The 16,525-nt window shown below is 45.9% G+C and overlaps 1 protein-coding gene across 1 annotated transcript in view; it reads left to right on the top strand.

The window, feature by feature from the left end:
* The window catches only part of LOC109915364 (inactive phospholipid phosphatase 7-like), a 28,733-nt gene extending 12,426 nt beyond the window's left edge, over positions 1-16,307 (top strand). The window contains exon 2 of the mRNA XM_048613407.1: positions 15,925-16,307. Coding sequence (XP_048469364.1) covers positions 15,925-16,307 — 383 coding nt within the window. The remainder of the gene's footprint in view (positions 1-15,924) is intronic.
* The last annotated feature ends 218 nt before the right edge of the window (positions 16,308-16,525 follow it).

The raw sequence follows: 16,525 nt of genomic DNA, 5'->3' as shown, positions 1-16,525 counted from the left end.
ATACTGTTTGTGTAGATTTCTGACACTGTGTGTGTGTAGATTTCTGACACCGTGTGTGTGTGGATTTCTGACACTGTTTGTGTGTAGATTTCTGACACCGTGTGTGTGTAGATTTCTGACACTGTGTGTGTGTGTAGATTCCTGACACCGTGTCTGTGTAGATTTCTGACACTGTGTGTGTGTGTAGATTCCTGACACCGTGTGTGTGTAGATTCCTGACACCGTGTGTGTGTGTAGATTTCTGACACCGTGTGTGTGTAGATTTCTGACACTGTGTGTGTGTGTAGATTCCTGACACCGTGTCTGTGTAGATTTCTGACACCGTGTGTGTGTGTAGATTTCTGACATTGCATACCCGTGTAGATTTCTGATACTCCCTGCGTGTAGATTTCTGATACTCCATGCGTGTAGATTTCTGACATTACGTGCCTGTGTAGATTTCTGATACTCCCTGCATGTAGATTTCTGACATCGCATGTGTGTGTTGATTACTGATGCAAAAAAAATCAAAGATTCTGGAAATCAGAAACACAAACAGAAATCGCTGGAGAAACTCAGCAGGTCTGGCAGCATCTGTGGAGAGAAAGCACAGTTAACATTTCAAGTCCAGTGACCCATCTTCAGAACTGACAGTAGCTAGGAAACAGTGGTATATGTGATGAAGGTGGGGTGGGGATATATGATAGGTGGAGATGGAACCCAGAGAGAGGGGAGAACAGCTGGGCAGACAAAAGACTGGGTAAAGGTCAGCCTGGGAGAGTGGATAGCTGCTAATGGGGATCATTACTGTATGAGAATGGGTTGGTTGTAGTAGCAGCCTGTGTGATGATACATATCCCCCCGGCCCACATTGTCAGCCTTCCGCAGGGATCGTTCCCTCCAGGACACCCTGGTGCACTCCTCCTTCACCCCCACCGCGCCCCCACAGCCCCACAGCAGCTTCCCTGTAACTGCCGAAGGTGTAACATCTGCCTATTTACCTCCTCCCCCACTCAGTATCCAAGGGCCCAAACATACCTTCCAGGTGAAGCAGAATTCCCACAATCTACTGCATTTGCTGTTCTCGATTGTGGTCTCCTCTACACTGGGGGAATGAAGCATGGACTGGGTGACCGCTTCATAGTACACCTACATTCTTTCTGCAAAGAAAACCCCTAATCTTCTGGTTGCCTGCCCCTTAAACACACCACCGTGTTCCCTTGCCAACATCTGTCTCAGGCTTGGTGCAGTGTTCCAGCGAAGCTCATCGCAAGCTGGAAGAACAGCACCTCATTTTCTGCTTGGGGACTCTACAGTGTCTGGACTCTATCGAGTTCAATAATTTTAGGGCTTGAGGCATCTTCTCCCATGCCCTTATCCCAAACTCCACGCACCAGGATTTGTTATCGCATAGGCTGCTACAACAAATAACCCATTGTCAGTCACTAATGGTCCCCATTAGCAGTAATTCATGCTCCCAGGCTGACCCTTACCCAGTCCCTTGTCTGCCCAACTGTTTTTTTCTCTCATTTACCCCTCCCCATTTCCCCAACCCATCTTCAGCAATATATACCTACTGTTTTCTAGCTGCAGTCAGTTCTGAAGAAGAGTCACTGGATCTGAAACGTTAACTCTGTTTTTCTCTCTCCACAGATGCTGCCAGACCTGCTGAGTTATTCTACACTTCTGATACCGCATGTGTATAAACCTCTGCCATTTGTGTACACTTCTGATACAGTGTGTACATAGATGACCAGTATTGTTAAAGAGATTTTCAAGAACACGTGTGTAGACTTCAGATACTGCGTGTAGATAGACATCCACTAATACATGGTGTGAGGATTTCCAATAACACATGTGCATTGACTTCCAATAACACATGTGCATAGACTTCCAATAACACAAATTTATAGACTTCCAATACCACAAGTGCCTGGATTTCCAATACCACAAGTGCATAGACTTCCAATAACACAAGTGCATAGACTTCCAAAAGCACATGTGCATAGACTTCCAAAAGCACATATGCATAGACTTCCAATACCACATGTGCATAGACTTCCAAAAGCACATATGCATAGACTTCCAATATCATAAGTGCATAGACTTCCAATACCACATGTGCATAGACTTCCAAAAGCACATATGCATAGACTTCCAATATCATAAGTGCATAGACTTCCAATAACACATGTGCATAGACTTGCAATAACACGCCTGTGTATTGACCTCTAATACTATGCATGCAAGTAGACTCCTGACATGGCGTGTGTGCAGAGAACCACACTGATGTTTTTGAGCAATCGTTTCAGCTGGCTTTTTGGAAACAGCCAATGATAGAGTGATGTGAATTGAACTGCAGTCTGTGGTGGTTCCCAGCTCACGGCTCGCTCTCTCTTACCCACGGCTCGCTGACCGGTTTTGTGTGAATTAACTGCAAGCAGCACCTACAACACTGTCACTAATTCAATAAAATCACTGCCCATGTCTTGTCAAACTGATTGCTTGTTAGTAGCAGGAGGTTGTAGAAAGAGTCAAATTGTCAGGCTCTGTGTAGCCTATTCAATAGTGGACAGAGCCAGGGCCACTGTATCTATAGTTGTCCAACAAGCCTTGGTGAAAAACCCTTAAATGAGACAGATTCCAACAAGCTGCAGAATGGCAGAGTGCTTGACATGCACAGAAAAGAAACAGGAAATGATTAATAACTGAAAAGATACAACCACGAGCAAGTTACATGGAGATGGAAAACAATATATCTGTGATTCATTATGGTTTGAAAACATTAAGCATCTGCCACCCCCTCAAACTTTCCCTCAAAAAGCATCAGATGTGTCAGTTTGTTTCAGAGTTAGCAATGAGGACAGTGAGTTAGCTGTTTGATGGTTTATCTGCTTGTGTTGGTGAACTTTCTATCTATCGGCTGTAACTTGGTCTACACGGCGATCGCTTCCTCTGGTGGGTGCATGCTGCATTCAATTTAACCAATTGCAGAATGGCTATGGCCAAGGAGGAGACCATTCAGCCCATTGTGTCCATTCTGGCTCTCTGCAGTTCACTGAGTTTCCACAGCCCCTCCTTTACCTCGCAACTCGACATTTTATTTTTACTTTCCAGAGAATAATCCAATTCCCCTTTCGAGAGCCTCGATTGAGTGTTGCTGTTGGAAAGTGGGGTTTTTTTATTCATTCATGGGATGAGAACATCACTGGCCAGACCAGCATTTATTGCCCATCCCGATTTCCGCCATTCAGTCAACCACATTGCTTTGAGTCGCATGTAGGCCAGGCCAGGTAAGAATGGTAGATTCATCCCTAAAGGGCATTAGCGACCCAGATGGACTTCTCCCATCATGGTCATTGCTAAAGTCTCATCTCCAGAGGTTTATTAAATTCAAATTCCACCATCCGTCATGGCAGTATTCGAACCCATGTCTCCATTACCTGCGTCCCTGGATTAAGAGTCCATTGATAATACCACTGGGCCATTGTCTCCCCTTATGCCCACAAGGCCAATGATTTTTTTTACCAATCACATTCAATCTGTGCCCTCTCATTCTCCATCCTGTCACCAATACTTAGAATCATAAAGTCATAGAATTTGACAGTGCAGAAGGAGGCCGTTCAATCCAACATGTCTGTACTGGCTCCCAAAAGAGCTACCCAGTTAGTCCCTCTGTCAAGCCCTATCTCCATAACCCTCTAAATTACTCCAGATAACCTCCCCCAACCTTCACGATTTGAAAGCCTGGATCAAATATCCATCTCTACTTTCTTCCAAGGAAAGCAGTCCCAGCTTTTCCAATTTATCCTCATAACTGAAGTTCCACATCTCTGAAATCACCCCCCCACCGTGTATCTATTCTGCCTCCTCTCTGATGCCTTCGCATCTACCTCTGACAGATTCCCAGCTATTGTCGAGTGACAAAGGGAGCAGACTGCTGCAGGAATCTTTCTCAGCTTCACCTGAGAGGTTCTTCACATGGAGAGAGGGGGTTAAATTTGAGAGCACCAATCATGGGTGCTATCTTAATGCAGACGTTAACAGTGACTGGTCAGATCCAGCGGCTGGGGATAAGACCATAAGACCATAAAACATAGGAGCAGAAATTAGGCCATTTGTCTCGTCGACTCTGCTCCACTATTCAATCATGGCTGATAAGTTCCTCAACCCCATTCTCCTGCTTTCTCCCTCTAACCCTTGATCCTCTTGATAATCAAGAACCTATCTATCTCAGTCTTAAATGTACTCAATGACCTGGCCTCCACAGCCTTCTGTGGCAGTGAATTCCATAGATTCACCACTCTCTGGCTGAAGAAGTTTCTCCTTATCTCTGTTCTAAAAGGTCTTCCCTTTACTATAAGGCTGTGCCCTCGGGTCCTAGTCTCTCCTACCAATGGAAACATCTTCCCAACATCCACTGTGTCCAGGCCATTCAGTATACTGTAAGTTTCAGTTAGATCCCCCCTTATCGTTCTAAACTCCAATGAGTATAGACCCAGAGTCCTCAAACTTTCCTCATATGTTAAGCTTTTTATTCCTGGGACCATTCTCGTGAACCTCCTCTGAACCCGCTCCTGGGCCAGTACATCCTTCCTGAGATATGGGGCCCAAAACTGCACATAAGAGGGTGTGCAGTACCATAAAAAGTCAGGTTACATCTCTCAAAGGACAAGCACATTTTTCTGAAGAAGTGTCCAGACCCGAAACGTCAGCTTTCCTGCTCCTCTGATGCTGCCTGGCCTGCTGGGTTCCTCCAGCTCTACACTGTGTTATCTCTGACTCCAGTATCGGCAGTTCCTACTATCTCTGGCACATTATCACACCTTGGAGAAAGCCTGGGAGTCATGTTCGAAGAGGAGCTGGCCTGGACTGGAGCGAGGGACAGTACAAAGGGGCATGGGAGTTTGCTCTGAGATTTCCCGATGTTGCACTGGGCTTCCTGATGGGGGCAGTGGACAGGAGGAGTGAAGTGAGAGAGGGCAGTGGACAGGAGGAGTGGAGTGAGAGAGGGCAGTGGACAGGAGGAGTGGAGTGAGAGAGGGCAGTGGACAGGAGGAGTGGAGTGAGAGCGGGCAGTGGGAGGGAGCATCATGTCCAATCTGAAGGAGATCCCACACACCTCGCTCAGGACTGTGCATGAAGCTTATAGTCCATCTCTCTCCTGTGTCAGAACCACAGCCAGGATCACTGGGACACTCTACACCCAACAATGATGCTGTGTTTAATGGGTGATGTCTCAGCTTCCAGTATTTTTGTTTCAATCACTCACAGGACGTGGGCAGCTGGGCCCCACATTTATTGCCCATCGCTAATTGCCCCTGGACAAGGTAGTAGTGAGCTGCCTTCTTGAACTGCTACGGTCCACTTGCTGTAGATGCACCCACACAGGGCTTACGAGGGAGGGAACTCCAGGATTATGACCCACTGACACTGAAGGAACGGCGATATATTTCCAAGTCAGGATGGCGAGTGGCTTGAAGGGGAACTTGCAGGGGGTGGTATTCTCAACATCAAACAAATTGCCCCATGCTAGATGTGCAGGTTAGGGTGAATTGGCAGTAGGAAAGTGCCCAGGCTAGGTGGGTTAACTGTGGGAAATGCAAGGATAGGGTAGAGAGGTGGCCCTGGGTGAGATTCTTTCTGGTAGGTTGGTATGGGCTGAATGGCCTGCTTCCAAGCTGTAGGGATTCTATGAGAGAGAGCATAAATGCAGGAAGGATATTTCCAATCACCAGGCAGTCCAGAACCTAGGGTCACAGTTTTGAGGGATTCAGGGTCAGCTATTTAGGACAGGGATGAGGAGAAATGTCCTCACCCAGAGCGCGGTGAGCCTGTGGAATTCTCTGTCACAGAAAGTGGTTGAAGTCAATCTTAAATGTTTTCAAGAAGGAGTTGGATAGGGTTAGAATCAGAGAGACATACACAAGAGGCCCTTCGGCCCAACGAGTCAGCACCAATCAAAACTGACTGTAAATCTCATTAATCCCACTTTCCATAGCCTTTCAGGTGCTCATCCAAGTAAGTACTTTTTAACAGTTTCCTGACTCAACTCCCCTCGCAGGCAGTGCACTCCAGATGCTCCCAACCCCAACCTCTGGAGGAAAAATAATCTTCCCAAATCCCCTCTAAACGCCTGCCTTTAACCTTAAAATGATGGTCCCCTTTGTTATTGACCCTTCCACTGAGGGGAAACAGCTACTTCCCATCCACACCATCCATGCTCTGGTTGTCAGGGCTTAAGGGATCAAAAACTACAGGGAGAAAGGGAACAGGGGACAGAGTTTGGAAGGTGGAGCAGGCTCAAAAGGATGAATGGCCTATTTCTGCTCCTATTTTCTATGTTTCTATCACTGATTGTCACAATAATCCATCTCACCAATCTCCTTTAGGGAGGGAAATCTGCCATCCTTATCCGGTCTGGCCTACATGTGACTCCAGACCCACAGCAATTTGTGGTTGACTCATAGCTGCCCTCCGAAATGACCCAGCAAGTCACGCAGTGATGTCCACATCCCATGAAAGGGTTAAATAAATGTTATAAAGGCTCCCCTTGAGTATCGGGCACAGTGAGGCCACCTGTTGTGGCGTCCCCCCGCCCCCAGGGGTGACTATCCCATCATTGTCATTCTGCCAGTACCCCTTGCTTTTACATGCCTGCCCAGATTGCTGCTACCCACGCCAACATGGCGCAATCCAAAGTCAGACCTTCTAGACCCAGAGCTGCCCACGGTCATCCTTTGAGGCTACCTGTCTCCTCCTAGTCAGTAACCTACCTCCAGGCATGCTGCAGCTGTGAGGGCTGCACTGCACAGGAAAAAAGAACAGGTATTAAGGAATGCACACTGGGTGATTAGACAACTTTTGTCTTGTTGTGTGATGTGGCATAGTTTATACGTTTGTCCTGCAAAGTTTGGTTTTGCTATGTGCCCAAGAGGCACTGTGTCAAAATCAGAAGTTGCTGGAAAAATTCAGCAGTTCTGGCAGCGTCTGTGAAGAGAGAGAGACACAGAGTGGAGTCCAGTGACCCTTCTTCAGAACTGGTTGTAGCTTGGAAACAGATGGTGTACATGCTGAAGATGGGGTGAGGAGAAGGTGGAAGGAGTAAGCGATAGGTAGAGATGGAGCCCAGAGAGAGAGAGAGACAATAGTTGGGCAGGTAAAGGACTGGATAAAGGTCAGTCTGGGAGAATGATTAGCTGCTATTGGGAACCATGACAATGGGTTGTTTGTGGTAGCAGCCCATGCAATGACAAGGCCTGGTGTGTGGGGGTTGTGGTAAGGATGTTGAAGAAGGTGCAAAAATTGTTGAAATCAATATTGAATCCAGAAGACTGCAGGGTTCACAAGAGGAAAATGAGACATGGCAATGTGACAATCAGAGACAATACGGGAGAGATAAGGTGTTTGGGACTGTTTAAGACAGATCATCTGAGTTTCCTCACCACCAGCCTACTTTGTTCCACCTATCCACAACCTGTTTTCCTGTTCCTTAGTTAATTGGGTCATCTTTGTAATCCGTCCATCCTATCCCTCCCTCTTTGGGGAATTTCTGCAGTGCATCTTGTGGATGGTACACACTGCTGCTACTTGAGCATTATTGGAGGAGGGACTAGGTGATGAAGGTAATGCATGGGATGCCAGTTAAGAGGATATTGTCAGGAGTCTGGGGCGTTGCTGGAACTGCCCCTTTCCAGGTAAATGGGGACTACTTCAATACACTCCTGACTTGTGCCTTGTAGATGGATGAGTCTTCGTTTGGAAGATGCTGCCAAAGGAGCTATAGGGTCTTTGATTTTACAGCATAGAAAGAGGCCCTTCAGCCCATTTTGTGCAAGCCAATCACCACCCTCCTATCTACTCTCGTCCTATTTTCCAGCACTTGGGCCATAGCCTCAGTGAGTTGCTGCAGAACAATACATAGATGTTACTCAGAGCACTTGTAAAGGGAGGCTGCTTTGTCACTGGCTTGGTAGTTGGGGAGCAGACATAGGCAAAGGTGCATTCTGTATGAGAAGTATTAGTGTGTGGATTCATACATCACCAATTGGTTTAGCATTAGATTAATATATAACCCTGGATTAGTAAGGGGGCCAAGGGTTACAGGGAGCAGGCAGGAGAATGGGGTTGAGAAACATATCGGCCATGATTGAATGGTAGTGCAGACATGATGGGCTGAATGGCCTAAATCTGTATGGATTGTATGGTCTTGATGGGCTGAATGGCCTTTTCATGCTGCTTCAAAATTTGACTAGTTAAGCAGGGCAGCTGGTGAAGAACGTCTTGTCACTGTGCAAAGACCTTACAGGGAGGCGTTGTCAGAAACAAAGAGCAGTTGATCATTTATTAATAACAAATTCTGAGATGAAAAGGGAAGGCAGACTTTTATTTTTTTATACACTTCTGGGACGTGGGCATCGCTGGCTGGACCAGCATTTGTTGCCAAGCCATCTGCATCTTGCTGTTTGTAAGACGCTGACACAATACAGCAGTGAGATGGTGCCAACAAAAACTTGCATTAATGTAGCTCCTTCCACCACCTCGGGACTTCTCCAACTGCTATACAACTAATGAAGCAGCTTGGAAGTGTGGTGAATGTTGCAAACTGTTGGACGTGGCATCCGATTTGTGGCACAGCAAGATCCCACAGTGCGATAACCGCCAGGTAACCCATCACATTAATGGCAATGGAAGGATAAATATTGACCAGGACACTGTGGAGCATTCCCCTGCTCTTTACTGCAACTGTGACAATTGCTGCTCACTCTCTGTTTTGGGGGCTTGCCAGAAGAACGATTATGTGGGATTTAAGTATTCAAACGCAGTTTTGATTTTTGAAAGAGCTGTTTATTAAGATACTAGGCTCAGGCTGTGAGACCTGTTCTGTCTTGATACTATTTAATGTTGAGTGGTCTGGAATGTTTCACTTCTTTATACATCCTGTAAGTGGAGCAGCGTGTGTTACCTTTGTGGGTGTCTGGGCTTTGATCTTCTGATAGTCTCAAACGTTCAGTGTTGTTTTGAGACAGTGCAAAGGGAAATGAGTAAGCTGATCAGAAAAGCAGATTTGTAATTACCGTCAGCACATCAAAGAGTTTATTAACGTTGCGCTGATGTGGAGTGATTCTTCAGCCTATTGTTATATTTATGTCTGTCTGTACTAAATCTTTCCATCTTTCAGGTGCACTTCAAACCGCATTCATCGTCACCATTGCTTATTAACCCAGAGAGGAGTTACACTGCAGAAGGAGGCCGTTCAGCCCCTTGCGAAAGTACTAGCACCAGCTCTACAAATGAGCATTTCAGTTCAGGCCAGTCTCTGGCTGTAACCCTGCATGGTTTTTCTCTCCTTGTAAATAGTTGGATCTCCTCCCTGTTGCATGTCTCAATTGAATGGGCCGCCACCACACACACTGACAGCACATTCCAGAATGTGGCCACTTGCTGGGTGAGAAAGGTTTCCATTGTATCGTCATCACTTCCTTCTCCAACGATCTTAACTCTTGTTTCCCAATAGTCAGTACCAATGGGAACAGTTTCTCCCTACCTGCTCTGTCTAACCCCCTCTGTCTTTTAAACAGCATGACCCAATCTCCCTGTCAACTTTCTCCACTCCAGGGGGAAAACAGTTCCGGCTTCTCTGCTCCGTCCACATCACTAAAACCTCTCATTCCCGGAACCATTCTGATCAATTGTTTGTACACCCTGCCTGAAGCTGACTGAGACTTCTTCTCAGCGTTAGAAATCCACTTCCCTTTAAGGCTCAAATGGAGCAACTCCAGAATTGTTTGAGAGTGGGCCATTTTCTTTGGACTTTGCTAAAGTCTTCCAGGTCACCCTTGTGATGCAGTGGTAGTGTCTCTGTCTCTGAACCAAGAGGCCTGGGTTCAAGTCCCACCTGCTCCAGAGGTGTGTTATAACATCTCTGAACTGGCTGATTAGAAAATATCTTTGAGTTCTTTTGTAAACCCCCTCTTTATAATTTATTGATAGAACCTTTCGGTCGAGCTCCAGCCACACTCCCCTCATCTTTGGGCACCTGGGTGTGGAGGGGACATGGACCTGGCTAAAGTAGCCATCAATAGATCCCAGCAGTGGGATTTGGAGGGGGTGGTCTTAGCTCTCCCCTCCACTGCCCACCTCTCTTTTACAGCTACATCCATGCTCACTGTCCTCGGAGCGAAAGCACTTAGTGTCCACTGGTACCTTGAAGCCAAATGGGACAGATGGGCACAGCAGGGGCTGGAGTGCATTACCTTCCACTCAAACATCATTCTGATTTAACAACTCCCCAACCTTGTTTTCCTGATTTAATTATTTGATCTTTTTCTTTTCCTTCAGCTGTTGCCACATTGTCCCTGTTGGACATGGTGGCTCAGTGGTTAGCACTGCTATCTCACAGCACCAGGAACCTGGGTTCAATTCCACCCTTGGGTGACTGTCTGTGTGGAGTTTCTACATTCTCCCTGTGTTTGTGTGGGTTTCCTCTGGGTGCTCTGGTTTCCTCCCACAGTCCAAAGATGTGGAGGTTAGTGTGGATTGGCCATTGGTATTTACCCATAGTGTCCAAGATGCGGAGGTGCTGGTGTTGGACTGGAGTGGACAAAGTCAGAAATCACACGACACCAGGTTATAGTCCAACAAGTTTATTTGAAATCACAAGCTTTCGGAGCGCTGCTCCTTTGTCAGGTGAGGTGGAGGGAAGTGTGCCTGATGAAGGAGCAGCGCTCCGAAAGCTTCTGATTTCTAATAAACCTTTTGGACCATAACCTGGTGTCATGTGATTTCTGACATAGTGTCTGAGGATGTGATTAGCCATGGGAAATGCAGGGATAGGGTAGGGGGGTGGCAGGGATAGTGTCTGGGTGGGCGGCTCTTCAGAGGGTTGGTATGGACCTGTTGATGTTGATTGATTTACAGTCACGTGTCCCGAAGTACAGTGAAAAAACTTGTTTGCGAATGGTACAGGCAGATCATAGTAAGCAAGGATGTACAGATCAAAGAGACTTAGACAGAGGCATACAAGTTACATTGCACGGGGCGTGCGCCAGGCGAGATCAATGTTAGCAAGATCAGTGTTATTTGAGGCTAGAGAGTCCATTCATCAGCCTGATAACGGCTGGGAAGGATCTGTTCCTGAACCTGCTGGTGGGTCAATGGACATTCAGTTGGTGGGCCGACTGGTCTGTTTCCACACTATAGGGGATCTATGACAGTGTTTGTTATTTGATATTGAAAGATTGGGTGATAGTGTTTACTTTTTGAGAGGTTGAGTTATTTAATCTCCAACTCCCTGCCCCTATGTTGTGGTAAAATTGGAAGGCCGGGGTCCTTGGGGAGGGTGTATGCAGTTTTCATTGGCATGCTTACACATTTATATGAAATGTGGGCACTGCAGGGGCTTGTGGATACATTAATACTACCCGCCAACAATATTTTGATTTAATTCCCACAGTTTTCTTTGCATTTTCGGTTAAAGCCCCTTCAGTGGGCAGTCTTACAAAAACATACGCTGAGTTTTTGCTCAAAATGGGATTTGGTTTCTGAACAAGGGAAAGGATCCAGAAGGGGAAAGGTGGAAACTGATGTTTGTGCTAAACCATAGATTTACAATAAAGTCCTTGTAAATCCCTGAGAATCTTTTCCGGCTTAATTCGACATTTGGAGATCAGTGTATGAAAGAACATTTCAGGCTGAAAGAAAACACTCAGTTACAGATCTAACTCGAACAAACATTTAGTCAAGATTTTAATGGAGGCTGGTGAATGCGCTCCCTGGCCTTGCACCCTCAGGTCAGATGATCTCCACCTGGATTTAGAACCGAAATCCAGGGATCATTCCTGGACAGTAACAGGTTACATTATGGGAACAGGTCACACGCACCCGGATTGTATTCAGAATCACAGCATTGTCACATTACAGAAGGAGGCCATTCAGTCCATCAAGCCTATACCAGTTCTAGCACATCATTTCTATCCGAATAACCACCCAATTCCCTCTTGAATGCCTTGTTTGAACTAGCCTCCACCACATTTCCGGGCAGGGCATTCCATACCCTCACCACTCACTGGGTGTAAATGGTTTTCCTCACATTTTCAACACAAAAACAGAATTTGCTGGGAAAGTAGGAACTGCCGATGCTGGAGAATCTGAGATAACAAGGTGTAGAGCTGGATGAACACAGCAGGCCAAGCAGCATCAGAGGAGCAGGAAAGCTAACATTTCGGGTCTGGACAATTTCTGAAGAAGGGTCCCGACCCGAAACGTCAGCTTTCCCGCTCCTCTGATGCTGCCTGGCCTGCTGTGTTCCTCCAGCTCTACACTGTGTTATCTCAATTGCTGGGAAAGCTCAGCAGGTCTGGCAGCATCTCTGGAAGGGTCACTGGACCCATAATATTCTGAGGAAGGGTCACTGGACCCAAAACGTTAACTCTGATTTCTCTCCACAGATGCTGCCAGACCTGCTGAGCTTTTCCAGCAACTTCTGTTTTTGTTCCTGATTTACAGCATCCGCAGTTCTTTCAGTTTCCCCTGCTTCATTTGCAGATCACTTTAAATCTATGACCTCTTATTCTTGTTCCTTATATAAATGGGTACAGGCAGATTAAAAATTCTGTCAAATATAAAAAGATTGCAGTGTGGTTTAATCGAGGTGTTATTGGCGATGAGGTGTTTCGAGAGGAGAGTGAGAGAGAATCCATTTCTCCTGGTGCTGTTCAGAGACGGTGTGGAAGGGGTCTCAAGCCAAAGGTTAACTTCTTAAGATCTGAGCTGGACCATTCAGGGCTGATAATCGGGAAACACTTACTCACACAGAATAAATCTGGAACTCTTTCTCCACACCCTCCACCCTTAGAAAAAAAACATTATTGAATACGTGGGATGATAGTAAGTTTTGAAAATGAGATGGATACACGTACCTGTTTGGGAATGCTGTGAAAGTTTACCTTAGAGAAGTTTATAAAATCATGGGGGACACAGATAGGGTTAATGGTAGTTGTCTTTTCCCTAGGATGGGGGATTTCAAGTCTAGGGGACACATTTTTAAGGTGAGAGGAGGAGATTTAAAAAAAACTTGAGGGGCAATTTTTTTACCCTGAGGGTGGTTCATTTGTGGAATGAACTTCCTCAGGAAGTGGTCGATGCAGGTACAATTACAACATTTAAAAGACATTTGGATAAGTCCATGAAAAGGAAAGGTTTGGAGGGATATGGGCCAGGAGCAGGCAGGTGGGATTAGTTTAGTTTGGGATTATGGTCGGCGTGGACTGGTTGGACTGAAGGGTCTGGTTCCATGCTATAACCAATGTGGGGAAATGGAGTTAAGATGCAGGTCAGCCCTACTCCACCTCCATGATAGATCAGGCTCAAAGGGCTGAATGGACTCCTGTTCCTACAATTACTACAGTTGTGTCTATTAGTTTCTACACCTTTAGTTGTACACACTAGTTTCAAAGGCAGGAATTAATCGACGTTTCAAGATTTCATGACTGGTTCCGAGTGTTCTTTTGTCACATGTGTGAATGCATTGAAATGTCCATTGGATAGGAGAGGAGTTAGTGATGTTGAGGAGTTCTGTAGAATTTTGTTTGTTAATGTTTGAGGTTTCTGCCTCCTTTTGCACTTCCTCCACGTTCCTATCCCAGTATTTTAGTACCTGTATGTAGGTCAGCTGGACAGATTCAGATTGGGTGATGTGCAGTTTTTTTGATTGATAGCAGCACCAGCTGCTAGTCCTGGTTTTCAGATCAGTTACTGAGCTACAAAGAAAACACCAGTGAGGGAGACTGTAATCACCAACGCTATCATTCACAGCTATAGCTTCCTCCATGAAACAGGGAGCTTGGAAGTTTGAAAAAGCCAATGCTGGATATTCTCACTCTCTCAACCGCACTCTCTCTTTCACACACTCACTCACACTGTTAATTTCCTCAAATAATGTCCTCTCTTTCTTTGACTTCTGTTCTTCATCTTACGTACACACGCTCACTTGTTGTCCAATGGCCTGTATGTTTTAAGAGGCATCTTATTATATCATCATTGATTCGTAGCATGTGACTGGGTGTCTAAAGGTCTCATTTTCCATCCTACCTCAGACCACTTGAAACATGACACTCTGTTACATACTAATAGCTTTATATTAGCCCAGACACATATGTGCCTGAGAAATGTAATGTCTGTACATTATAATTAGTTGAAATCACTATCTGTTGGATTCTTCAATACCTAAATATCCACTCCTAGTTTCTTGTTACAACATCAGTTTGCTATGTTATGAGGCAAATTCAAACCATCTCTCACTGGCACTTACGGAAAATGAAAGACCATAAGATATAATAAGATCATTGAGGACATCTGTTTCCACATTCCTGATGTACCCTACCCCCATAGCTGCTGACAGAACCTCCATCCATGCCTCCATTACAGAAAACACACTCATACTAGACTCCTGCCAATAAATTAGGAACAGGAGTAGGCCATTCAGCCCTTTAGTCTGCTGGACCATTCAATCCAATCATGGCTGATTCTCCATCTCGATGCCATGTTCCCACTTTCTCCCATACCCCTTAATACCTGTTAAATCTAAAAAAAAGTTAGCTCTTTCTCGATTATATTGAGGAACTTGACCTCCATAGCCTTCTGTGGCAGAGAATTCCACAAGTTCATTAGCCTCGGGGTGAAGACATTTCTCCTCATCTCAGTCTTCAGTGATCCTTGCCCTATCCTGAGGCTGTGGACCTCTGGCTCTGGACTCCCCACCAGGGGAAACCTCTTCCCTGCATCCAGCCTGTCCAGCCTGGTTAGAGTTTTATGTTTCAATCAGATCCCCCTCTCATCTCGTGAATACAGATTTGGTTGAACCAATCTCTCCTGATAGGACCATCCTGCAATCCTACTACCATCCACATTCTATCCTTAATAAACCTGTTCCCTTCTAACTCCCGTACTTGCTGATCAATATTGGTTTCCAATCAAGAAATGTCTGAATTTTTAGAATTCTTGACTTTGGTTCCCTAATCGTGTGTCGGCTTACCCTCCCTATCCCCTCCAACACCTCGACCCTCTGGGATATTGATCCTCCTCCAACTCTCACCTCATGAGTATCTCCAATTTTAATTGTTCATCTTCGAGATGCCTGCAGCCCAAGCTCTGAAATTGCTTCTCCCACCTCTCTTTCCACCTTTAAGGCACTCCTTAAAGCCTACCCCTAGGACCAAGCTTTTAGTTGTTTGACTTACTATCACTTAACATGTCTTAGAGTGTACTTTGTTTTAAAAAGCTCCTTGTCAGCTGCATTATGTGTGTCTCAGTACATTAAAGGTGCTTTTTAAGAAAAGCTTGTTCATGGGATGTGGGTGTCTTTGGCCAGGCCAACATTTATTGTCCATCCCTAATTACCCAGAGGGCAGTTAAGAGTAAACACATTGTTGTGGGTCTGTAGTCACATGTAGGCCAGACCAGGTAAGAACAACAGATTTCCCTCCCTGAAGGACAATAGCTGCCATGAGGTAGTTTTTTATTCCAGAATTTGATTCAATTCATTTTCACCATCCGCTCTGGTGGGATTCGACCCAAGTTCCTAGAACAATATCCTGGGCTGCTAGTACTGATAATCCAGTGACATCACCATGATGCCACCATGTACAATATCTATTGGGCTGACCAATGGACTGGCACCAGATGTGTTGGTCTAGCCAATGGCCTCCCACCAGATGCCTTGGGCTGACCAATGAACAGGGACCAGGTGTCGAGCTGGCTTTGCCTCATGGGACCCGAGTCTGAGAGTTCAATATGTTTTGATTTCGGTAATTCGATGCGATTCGATGGTGTTGTTTTTTGAGATGGTAGGTGAGATTTGTCAAATTGCATCGCCATTGTTTCTCACGCCCAGCCAAAGTGTTTGAGTCAAATGTTTGTTGACCTTCTGACCTTTCACCTTTCCAGCCTTGATCCTTGACCTTCTGGTGGTGGCAGCAGTGCAGAAGATGGTAAAGAGAAAGGCACCTTCGGAGGTGAGCCCCAGCTTGCTGGATTATATCGTCATGGATGTCTTCGCTTTCCCGGCCGGTCAAGCCAGCAGAGCTGTCATGGTGACTCGATTCTTCTTCAACCACCTGGTCCTAGCTGTGCCCCTGCGGATCCTCTTGGTGATCTGGGCTGGAGTCATTGGCGTCTCCCGTGTCATGATTGGCCGGCATTACGTGACAGATGTCTTCTGTGGATTTTTCATTGGCTACCTGCAGTTCAATTTGGTGGAGCTCCTATGGATACCATCTGGTACCTGTCAGCTCCTCATCTCAGTTATCCCGAACTTCCAGGGCACTTAGAGAAGCGAGGGGGCTGAAGGAAGTGAACGGGGTGGATGTGGGGGTAAGGTGAGGTGGTATTTAGGCACCCCTATTGAAGGTAAGAACATCTCAGTGCTTCAGACCTTCTATTGTGAGCCTCCCAATTTTCAGAGAAAGGAAAAGACATTTCTGCTCTGCCTCGTGGATACTTTAGAAAATTGTGTTTCTTGAAAGTGCATCATGAAAATTCAAAAGAT

This window comes from Rhincodon typus, chromosome 28, assembly GCF_021869965.1.
Source record: "Rhincodon typus isolate 14 chromosome 28, sRhiTyp1.1, whole genome shotgun sequence".
Lineage (NCBI taxonomy): Eukaryota > Metazoa > Chordata > Chondrichthyes > Orectolobiformes > Rhincodontidae > Rhincodon > Rhincodon typus.
Note: the sequence above shows the minus strand (reverse complement) of the source record. Positions and strands in the feature narration are given on the sequence as shown.